Source organism: Jaculus jaculus, chromosome 7, assembly GCF_020740685.1.
Source record: "Jaculus jaculus isolate mJacJac1 chromosome 7, mJacJac1.mat.Y.cur, whole genome shotgun sequence".
Lineage (NCBI taxonomy): Eukaryota > Metazoa > Chordata > Mammalia > Rodentia > Dipodidae > Jaculus > Jaculus jaculus.
The window spans coordinates 146,934,660-146,945,940 of NC_059108.1; the positions used below are offsets into that span (position 1 = coordinate 146,934,660).

General features: G+C 51.0%; 1 protein-coding gene across 1 annotated transcript; it reads left to right on the forward strand.

Moving 5' to 3' along the window:
* The first annotated feature begins 4,152 nt into the window (after positions 1-4,152).
* Positions 4,153-5,418, forward strand: LOC101616461 (ras-related protein Rap-2c-like). The gene has a single exon (XM_012948197.2). The coding sequence runs from the start codon at positions 4,154-4,156 to the stop codon at positions 4,757-4,759; it is 606 nt and encodes a 201-aa protein (XP_012803651.2). The 5' UTR covers position 4,153; the 3' UTR covers positions 4,760-5,418.
* Positions 5,419-11,281: the final 5,863 nt, after the last annotated feature.

The window sequence follows — 11,281 nt, forward strand, 5'->3', positions numbered from 1 at the left end:
TGTTTCCACACCAGCCAGCTCTCGGCACATCACAGGGAGTCCTGTGATCCAGTTCTGACACTGATGAACTAAGTACCACCGTGAGGGGCTCAGTCCCACACCACAGCCCCCCAGTGCAGAGCCAGTGATAAATCCAGGTTTCCCACACTTCTGACCATGGCTTCCATAATGTGCTCTAAAGGATCATGGTGCTCAGGAGGCACTTCCCGTGTGTCTGTGGGTGTATCAGAGAGGAAACCAATGAACATTCAAATGAAGGGGTTCACAGAGCAAGGTTGGGAGGGTCGTTATTGCAGGAGTGTCTGTCTTGCCTCCCTCCATGTGCCTATGTTCTCCAAATCCCTTCAGGTAGGGCTTTCATGGTGATCACTGACCCAGCCACTGGCCTCTGGCAACAAGCTCAGTGCCCAGCACCCCAGCTGCCCTTGAGCCTGAGACCCAGTGTGGGGTGGGAGCCCCAGCCGTCTGACACAGAGCACCTCTCTGGCAACCAGGCCCATCCTGAAGCTACCTAGAGGCCTCTACCCAGTCACCTCATCAACTCAAGCTCAGGTATAGCTAAAGGGACACTGTGGGTAACACAGGATGCTCTGCCCACGCCATCTCCCACATCCCAAGGGTCTGAGCGCTCTTGTATCAGCGAGCAGAAGAAGGGCTGGAGAGTTGCTCAGTGGTTAAGGCACTTGCCTGCAAAACCTAACCCAGGTTTGATTTCCCCAGTGACCATGTAGACCCAGATGCACAAAGTGGCGAGTGTATCAGGAGTTCATTTGCAGTGGCTAGAGGCCCTGGTGTGCCCGTTGTTTTTTAACTCAAAAAAAAAAAGAAAAAAGAAAGCAGATGAAGCTCAAATGTAGACTTCTTTCAAATGCATGTATATGTCTATGTCATGTACATTTCGGTTACAGTCATCCTTAGGAACTCAGGAGGACTGCCTCCGGTGCCGAAGTTCCCATGCAACACGGTGTGTGTTGTACCTGCGTCTTCTATATCCACACGGCACCTCTGCATTGTCTGAGACCTAACACAACTCGAAGGCCACGCAAATAACTGTCATTGTGTATTGTTTAGGAGATAATAACAAAAAAGTCTGTAGTGTTGAGTACAGGTGCAATTAAATAAATATTTTTAGGACGAGGGCCCATATACACAGAGAGCCAGCTGAATATTAAATAGAGACCAAAGCTTGCCTCAAGAGAAACTCCTGAACGACCCACACGGCTCAGGAAGCTCACACACCTCCCTTCCATGTCCCCCAAAGCCATCTTCAAGGCACCCCAATTTCCACTCATGACCCTCAGTCCCCCACAGACTTTGATTGCCTCCTTGCTCCAGCCCAGTCCCCAGGCACCCAGTGTCATCACTGGCCACCTTTCACTGCCACGGCTTCTTGCCAGCTGTCCCCTTGTCCTTGGGTGCCAATATGGGCCTAGGCAGTGGGGGCTATGAGCCCATGGGAGGGTGCTAGGATTCTGGCTCTTTGCTGGCTAGGGGAGTTGAAGTTTGCAGAAAACCAGGGCTGTCCTGTGGCCCCCCAAGGGAGGGCAGCCTGGGAACACAGCTGAGGCTGCATGGGGACAGGTGGCCTGAAGGCTGAACACATATTCTTTGGTGATAGTAGTGAATCTGAGGAATGCATTTTTTTTTAAGAATTTTTGTCTTTTTTTTTTTTTTCAAGGTAGGGTTTCACTCTAGCCCAGGCTGACCTGGAATTCACTATGTAGTCTCAGGGTGGCCTTGAACTCATGACGATCCTCCTACCTCTGCCTCCCAAGTGCTGGGATTAAAGGCGTGCACCACTATGCCCAGTTATTTTTTTATTATTTATTTGACAGAGAAAGAGGGAAACAGAGAGAGAGAGAGAGAATGGGCACACCAGGGCCTCTAGCCACTGCAAACAAACTCCAGACACATTCGCCCCCTTGTGCAGCTCACTAACGTGGGTCCTAGGGAATTAAACCTGGGTCCTTCGGCTTTGCAGGCAAACGCCCTAACCACTAAATCATCCTTCCATCCCGAGAAACATTTTTTAAATGTTTATGTATTTGAGACAGAAAGAGACAGAGAGAGAGAGAGGAAGAGAATAGGTGCACCAGGGCTTCCAGTCACTGCAAACAAATTCCAGATGCATGTGCCCCCTCGTGCATCTGGCTTACATGGGTCCTGGGGGGAATTGAACCTGAGTCCTTATTTGCAGGCAAATGCCTTAACTGCTAAGCCATCTTTCCAGCCCTAATGAATGTATTTCTTACTATATCACAATATCCCGTGTCAACAAACAAATTCAAATAGAAAATCATCTTTTATTTCTAAATCTTTTTGCCAGATTTTTATCAAATTACTTGTTCATGTTCTCATGTTCATAGTCTTTGTTTTTTTGAGGTAGGGTTTCACTTTAGTCCAGGCTGACCTGGAATTCACTATGTAATCCAGGGTGGCCTCAGACTCACCGGCCATCCTCCTACCTCTGCCTCCTTAAAAGCATGGGCCACCACACCCAGCTTGTTTTTTTTTTTTTTTTTTTTTTTTGTTTTTGAGTCATGGTCTCATATAGGTCAGACCTTGACCTTCTGATGATCCTCTTGCTTCTCACCTCCCAGGTGCTGGGACAAGTACCTTCACCCTTGGTTTTTATTCAGTTCTGGGAACTCTAACCTGGCACCATGCCAGTTCTCAGGAACTCTGTTCACTGTGCGGCATCTCCAGCCCGCTTCATAGACTCTTGGGCACGCACTTAGTCTGTGTCGGGATGGCAATATCATGATTCCAGACGTGCAGGTGTTGTCTGGTTTCCACGGCTCACACTCATGGCGATCTTCTCCTCATGTGTCTTATGACACTTTTGTTTTAATTCCTTCAAAAGTTATGGGAAACTGCGGAAACTTAAGATTGAACTTCCATGTTTCCAGGGACTGTTAACAGTGATTCTTTTCCCAAAACTGATTTCTAGGCTTGCGAATATCCCAGAATGTCTTGTAGTGGTCTGTCTGGAAACTTGGCATGTTGCAGATGTTCTCTGCAGTTTACAGAAAAGCACCTTCTCCCTCCGGAGGGCCATTCGTTGTTTTTGCAGGAGGCAGAATGTGGCAGTCACTCAGGGAAACTACCAGAACTTGGCCACTGTTCCACCACCCAGCCTTTCTCTTTCTGAAATCAGATTGGAAAGGGATCTGGGAAGGTGAGGGATGGGCGCTTGGGAGCTCGGGAGGGTAGGCAGGGCGGTGCACCCGGGCTTTGCCTGGGGCTTGAGGCCTCTGCTCGCTGGACGTCCACTCCTGCGAGTGACTCAAGTTGCAAGGCAAGTTACAGGGTCTCTGTACCGCTAGGCCTTGGTTAGAATTCCTGACTCCATGAGGGGTGCAGGACGGGAAAGAGGGGAGGGTTTTGGTGGGAGAGGCTGAGTTGTTTACACTGTATAAAGATTCCCTGGGAGGAAGCCTTGAGGCCAGAGGAGGGATGGCGGGGTTCCTCGGAGGGCCAGGGACACCCAGTCTATAGTTCCCTAGCAGACTCCCTCTTCACCTGCCCTTGGCAATGGGGTCCTCCCAGCAGGCAGGGCCCGACCTTGAGCGAAAGCCTGGCTCTGCCCACGCGGACATCTGCCTCAGGAATGCCAGAGAAATCCCAGCGTTTCCTGGGTTGGCCTGGAAGGGATCGGGTTACCTTCTGGACTGCACACAGGCGGGCTCCGCAGAGAGCCGAGCTAGGGGCCGACCGAGGGGGCCCAGCTGGCCTTGGGCGGGGAGGGGGGGAGACGGGAGGGAGGGAGAGCGCAGAAGGCCCGGGCAGTTCCTGGGGACCCGCTGGAGACCGGAGGCCTGGAGGAGGAGGGGGGGCACTGGTGGGGGACACCGCAGGCCCGGAGGCGGGGGTGTGGGGCGGGATCGAGACCCGAAGAGCGCCCGCGGCGAGGGGCGGAGACCCGGGGGACCCTGGAGCGGGTGCGCGCGGGGAGGGGGGGACGGGGAGGGCCGCAGACCCGGGCCCGCGGGGGTCCGCCCACCACCCCTCCCCGGCGCCGGCGGCAGCGCGCGCCCTCGCGGGCCCCTTCCGCCCGCCCCGCCTCCCGCGCTCCCCGCCCTCGCCCGCCCGCGCTCGCCCGCCCGCCCCGGCCCGGCCCGGCCCGCGAGCGTCATTCCCCGCGTCCCCAGCCATGGACGGGCTGGTGCTGCGCCCCGCCAAGGGCTACCGGGTGGTGCTGCTCGGCGGCGTGGCCGTGGGCAAGACGGCGCTGGCCACGCAGTTCGCGTGCGGCCGCTTCCCCGAGCGCTGCGAGCCGTCGGTGGAGGAGCTGTTCAGCAAGGTGATCGAGGTGAACCGGGCGCCCGCGCTGCTGGAGATCGTGGACACCGTGGGCGCCGAGCACCTGGTCACGCTCAAGGACCTGTACATCCGCAACAGCGACGGCTTCGTGGTGCTCTACAGCGTGTGCGACGAGGCCTCGTTCGAGGCGGTGCGGCCGCTGCGCGAGCGCATGGGCCGGCTGCGGGGCGCGCGCGCCGTGCCGCTGGTGCTCGTGGGCACCAAGGCCGACCTGGACGCGCAGCGCCAGGTGCTCACGGCGCAGGGCCGCGCGCTCGCCCGCGAGTGGCGCTGCCCGTTCCTGGAGGTCACGGCCAAGAGCAAGATGATGGTGGACCGCGTGTTCACGCAGGTGGTGCGCGAGATGGAGGCCCAGGCCCCGCCGCCGCCGCCCCAGGCGCCCCGAGTCCCCGCCAACGCCCCGGAGACGTGGCCGTCCGAGAGGTTCATCGGCTAGCGCGGGGCGGCCACTCGGCCACGAGCGGGTCGCGCTGCCCTTCGCGGTTTTCTGAACTCCGTGCCGGAGGAAAAGTCGCCCGATCGTAAACGAGCGGTTGCTTTTTAACATATTCACCCCCCCCCCCAAGCGATGCTTCAAGCTGTCTTGCCTAAGTTCGGTGGGATTTGGCCAAAGCAAACTTTACGACCTCTCTTGACTCCTGGACTGTGCTTTAAGAAACCAAAAATCGCATTCTTTTCCTGTATGGAGAAAGGACTGCCCTGTTCTTCCTTTGGAATGTGTTACTGGAAAAGTTCCCGCCTCCCACCCACTACTCTTTCTGCTTTTTTTTTTTTTTTTTTTTTTTTGTAAATAGCACCTTCTGAGTTGCAGCTGTTTGAATTGACTGGGGGGGTTTGAACCAAAGACTTCAGTTTTCGGTAGCGGAAGGTTTCCCCTCTCCTTTACAGCGCTGAACTGAAGACGTAAGATTTTCCTCAACGTGTATAACTAAATATAGTTATGACATATGCAGCATTGGTTTGAAAGGGATTACTATCTGGGAGACAACTGTGCTCACACAAAGATAGCTCAGCTCTGCCTTTCTGTAAGTGGTTATCTAGTCAGGTTCTTCATCCCTAAATTGGAAATAAAAATCATACGTTGATAATTTTTAACATGTGTCTTTGTAACTGATGTGCAAACCTATGATTCCAGATTCTCTCTCCCCTTCTCTCTCTTTGGTGCTGGGTACCAAACCAGGGCTTTGGGGAAGCGTTCTTCCACTGAGCAAACCCCCAACCAGTAAACCTATAATTCCTAAGGTTTTCATACTCTGCGGCTGAGTTGTTTTCCAGGAAACAAGATGGTAACCAGAGAGCGGAGGCCCCATCTCCTGGGGTGTTTCTGCAAAAGTCAGGAGCCAGTGCTTTTTCTTAGCCAGGTTAAGATGTTTTGTCTGAATGTCTGCATCGCTGGCCCCTGAAGCCCAACATGTAAGGACCGCCTTGTGTTGTTTCCACATAGCAGGACATTTTTCTTGCATCAGTTCACAAATATTGTATGATAATGTTTAAAAAAAAATCTGACTTTGCTAGGCATGGTGGCGCAGGCCTTTAATCCCAGCACTGGGAGGCAGAGGTAGGAGGATGGCTGTGAGTTGAGGCCACCCTGAGGCTCCATAGTGAATTCCAGGTCAGCCTGGGCTAGAGTGAGACCCTACCTGGAAAAAACAAAATATATATGTGTGTGTGTGTTTATGTATGTATGTATGTATATATGACTTTGAGATGGCTTATCTGTGTGTGTGCATAAGTTTCACCCCCTACAATGTATTTTTCAAATTTAGGAATTCAACCATTTGAGCAAACTTCTAAAAATATGAACGTTTATAACTATGTCTGTGAACCAAAATAGTTAAAGTAAAGTTATTTATTTGTTTTTTGTTAGTTTGTTTTTGAGGTAGGGTCTTATTCTAGCCCAGGCTGACCTGGAACTCACTCTATAGTCCTAGGCTGGCCTCATTCTCACAGTGGTACTTCTACCTCTGACTCCTGAGTGCTGAGATTAAAGGTGTGAGCCACCACACCTGGCTGTCCCCCCCTCACCCCACCCCAGGTAGGGTCTCCCGGTAGCCCAGGCTGACCTGGAATTCACTGTGTCATCTCAGGGTGGCCTTGAACTCATAGCAGTCTTCCTACCTCTGCCTCCAGAGAGCTGGGATTAAAGGCATGCGCCAGCACTTCCAGCCAGGTACTATTTCTGTCTTCAGATGACCCTCAGATACTTCCACTCAGATCCAGGTTTCCAGCCAAGAGCCCAGGGTTGTTCCTGGCTATCTGGTGACCAAGATAAACCCAAAGGGCAGCATACCAGCCTGCTCCTCTGCCCTCAGGAGTAAGGATGAAGCAGCTTCTTTCCTGAATGTACATACACATGCACCCAGATACAAGAACAGATCACATTAAAGACATACGGGAGTTTCTTTCCAACTATGTTTCTATTTATTTCATTTCATTTATTTATTTATTTTGGTTTTTATAGGCAGGGTCTCACGCTAGCCCAGGCTGACCTGGAATTCACTCTGTAGTCTCAGGGTGGCCTTGAACTCACAGCAATCCTCCTACCTCTGCCTTCTGAGTGCTGGGATTAAAGGCATGCGCCACCACACCCAGTTTAAAAAATTTTCAATATACATATTTATTTATTTGAGAGAGAGAGAGGAAGAGAGAGAATGGGCACGCTAGGGCCTTAAGCTGCTGCAAATGAACTCCAGAAAGATGCACTACTATGCATATGGCTTACATGGGTCCTGGGGAACTGAACTTGGATCCTTTGGCTTTGCAGGCAAGTGCCTTAATTGCTAAGCCATCTCTCCAACCCATATTTTTTAATTATTTTATCTTATTTTTATTTATTTGAAAGAGACAGAGGCACACACAGAGAGAGAGAGACAGAGAGCATGGGCATGCCAGGGCCTCCAGCCACTGCAAACAAACTCCAGACATGCGTCAGCATGTGCATCTGGCTTATATGGGTCCTGGGGAATTGAGCCTGGGTCCTTTGGCTTTCTAGGTAATTGCCTTAATTGATAAACCATTCCTCCAGCCTAGCCCATATTTTTTAAAATTTTTAAATAAATTTTTATTTACTTATCTTCAAGCAAAAGCGGGAAGGGGGAGAAAGAGAATGGGCATGCCAGGGCCTTTTGCTACTGCAAATAAACTCCAGATGCATACACCACTTTGTGCATCTGGCTTTATGTGGGCACTGGGGAATTGAACCCAGGCCATCAGGCTTTGCAAACAAGTAGCTTTAGCCACTTAGCCGTCTCTCTGACTCTCTATGTTTCTAACTTATTTATTTATTTTTGTTTTGTTTTGTTTTGTTTTCGAGGTAGGGTCTTTAGCACAGGCTGGAACTCACTCTGGCCCCAGGCTGCCCTAGTGGGCATGCGCGACCTTGCGGTTGCCTCACCTTTGTGCGCCTGGCTAATGTGGGATCTGTCGAGTAGAACATGGGTTCTTAGGCTTCAGAGGCAAGCGCCTTAACCACCAAGCCATCTGTTCAGCCCATGTTTCTAATTTTTTAAAATATATTTATTTATTTGTTTATTTGAGAGAGAGGGAGAGAGTGGGTGCACCAGGGCATCCAGCCACTACAAACAAACTCCAGATGCTTGCTCCTCCTTGTGCATCTGGCTTATGTGGGGCCTTGGGAAGCAAACCGGGGTCCTTTGGCTTTGCAGGCAAACACCTCAACTGCTAAGCCATCTTACCCAGCTCCCTGTGTTTCTAATTGTTAACGTCTGTGTGTCAGGCACAAAATTTGCCTCAGTCCCGCTGGAGGCAAGAGAGGCTAAATGACTAAAGTGAACTTTCGAGGGCCAGTGTGTGGATGCAATGTGCAGCACAAGGCTGGGCCGCTGAGTAGGGTTCCTCCAGCTGTGGTGAAGCGAGCTTCCTGGGTAGTCACAGTGGCGCCCAGCAGAGCTAAGGAGTCAAAGCAATTGTGTGTCATGCACAGGCCACAAGCGGAGTGAGAGCTTCCCCAAACCCTCCCTCTCAGGCTCTGCAGCTCTGTGTGGACGGGCTGTCTGGCCAGTGGCTGTGGTTTCAGGGTATGTGATCAGGGTTGCTGTGGTGGGGATTCGTCTGGAGGGTTTAAGATGACAGTCCCCCCCTTTCTGTGAAATGCCCTCTCCTTTTGTCCGCTCTTAACATTGTGTGATCTGCCTTTCTCTTGGTGCACCATAGTTGGCAGTCTCTGTGTGGTGAGCTGCCCCTGGCATGCCCAGTGACCTTCATCTCCCAGTGTTCCCATCCTGTGTAACCCCCTCCCTTGAGGGCGTACTGAAGGAATAGAATATGACCAGAGTGATGGAATGTTGCTTACCAAATCATGTCAGGAAAAGGTTCCTCTACACCTTGCTGGCCCTCTTGATCTTCCTCTGAGCCCTTGCTCTGAGTAAAGCACATGTGGTGACCAGCAAGGAACTCTGACCAGCTGCCAGCAACAGTCCTGGGAGCCAGCTTGGAAGTGGATCCTTTCCCAGGTGACCATGGAGATGACAGTGGCCTGGCCCCTCAGAAGACCTGAGGTAAAACCCAGAATGGAGGGCCCAAGGCTGCTGACACCCGGGACTGGGAGAACCTGCACCTACTGTTTATGACACTAAGGGCAAGGTGACTTGTTCTGTTCCGCAGGTACCTAATGTAGCTGTAAGCTGCAGGAGTGCTGACCTGCAGCTTCTGAAAGTGCAGGCGAGGCTCTGTATTCTGAAGAGTGTGGTATGCTGGGGATGGCCAGCGCTTGGGAGGCAGAGAGGTAGGGGGATCGTCATGAGTTCGAGGCCACCCTGAGACTACATAGCGTATTCCAGGTCAGCCTGGGCTAGAGAGGCCCTACGTTGATTGAAAAAAGACAAGAGTGTGGTAGCTGAACGCTAAAGCCCCTTTGACAGGCGTGGGACTTTGAGGATAGTACAGGGCTTAGAAGTGAGTGAGATGCATGTTACTATCTATACTAGAGCGAGGGAGCTGTGCGGTGTCGCCACCCGGACTCAGGTGGGAAGCTAAGCGCTGCCTGCTGCGGTCCGAAGCCTGCTAGAATCCCTGGCAAAGGGCTGAGGGCGCTGCGCAGTTCCTTCTTCTTGTTACTTATGGAAAAAAAAAGGCAGGGGCTGGGAAGCTCACTCAGAGGTCAGAGACACTCGCTTGCAAATCCTGCTGGCCAGGGTCAGTTCCCAACACCCCCACGAAGGCAGATGTAAAGTGGTACATGTATCTGGGATTGCAGCATCCCTACAACAACGGAAGACAGAGGCAGGGGAATCCAAAGCCGCGGACCAGCTAGTCTGACCTCTGTAGTCAGGAGGTTTGTTTGCAACAACAGAAGGCCCTGCCTCAAAGGAGGAAGGGGCACAGACACCTCTAAGTTCTCCTCTTGAGAGCGAGTCAGGTAGCTTTGTAAAGTGATCTACAGTGACTGGATTCCTGAAAGTATAAAACAAAAATGTCCTTCAGTTTGCCCTTCAATCTTCCACTGTACTAGAGATCAGAGAAGGATCTCTCCTCTCCTTGTCTCTTTAAAATATATATATATATATATATATATATATTTTTTTTTTTTGGTGGTCTGGAATTCCTTATTCAGGCACTCTCCACTGACAGCTGGCTCAGTTAAAGAAAGAAAATGCTGACTGAGCACTTTGTAGCTTGTTGCTAGCCACCTGATGCGTGATAAACCCAGGCCACCCAGCTAGCCAAAGCTAGACTGGTTACAAGAGACTCTAGTGGTCACAGTGCCAAATTGTATAGCACCATAGATAAAGAGAAACATACCATACAAGCGTTTTTGTTTTTTTTTTTCTTTCCAGGTAGGGTCTCACTCTAGCCCAGGCTGACCTGGAACTCACTATGTAGTCTCAGGGTGGCCTTGAACTCACGGCAATCCTCCTGCCTCTGCCTCCTAAATGCTGGGAATCAAGGCGTGCACTAGTACGCCCGGCCTAAATTTTGTTTTTCTAATTTTTTTTAGTTTATTTTTTTTTCAATTTTTTTTAAATCAACAACTTCCATGATTGTAAACAGTATCCCATGGTAATACCCTCCCTCCCCCCAGATTCTTAAAAATATTTAGATTTATTTATTAGAAAGACAGAGGGAATGAATGGGCGCGTGAGGACCTCTAGCCACTGTAAACAAATGCATGCTGCACCTTGTGCGTCTGGCTTATGTGGGTCCTGGAGAATCTAACCAAGGTCATTTGGCTTTCCAGGCAAGTGCCTTAACTGCTAAGCCATCTTGCCAGCCCTTTTTTGGTTTTTTGATTTTTTTTTTTTGCTTTGTTTTTTTCAAGGTAGGGTATCACTCTAGCTCTGATTGACCTGGAATTACCTATGTAGTCTCAGGGTGGCCTTGAACTCATGGTGATCCTCCTACCTCTGCCAGAATAAAAGGTGTGCACCACCATGCCTGGCTTCCTTATCTCTTGACTAAAGGAGTTACCTAGATCTGTTTTTCCATAAATAACTTGTGCCCCTTCCTGGGAAGGAGTTCCCCTGTCCTAGAATTTAAATCTGATCCTGGCATTCTGGCTCAGCCCCAAAACTTGGCTGCCTCTTCCTGAGCCAGCCCCCTGAGTGCACACCAGTCAACTCTCTCAGACTCACCTGAGTCTTAGGGTAAAGCCCACCACATTAAGATTATATATAGATCCTCACTAGGTGGGCAAGCCTCTCTGTTGGCTGTTCATCTCTCCCCCCTCACTCCTACGTGGGCTCTCTACCCACTCCCTGCACTTTCTTCTCCTCCTCCTCCTTTTTTTAAATTGTTTTTTGTTTATTTTTATTTATTTATTTGAGAGCGACAGACAGAGAGAAAGAGGCAGATAGAGAGAGAGAATGGGTGCGCCAGGGCCTCCAGCCACTGCAAACGAACTCCAGACGCGTGCGCCTCCTTGTGCATCTGGCTAACATGGATCCTGGGGAACCAAGCCTTGAATCAGGGTCCTTAGGCTTCACAGGCAAGTGCTTAACCA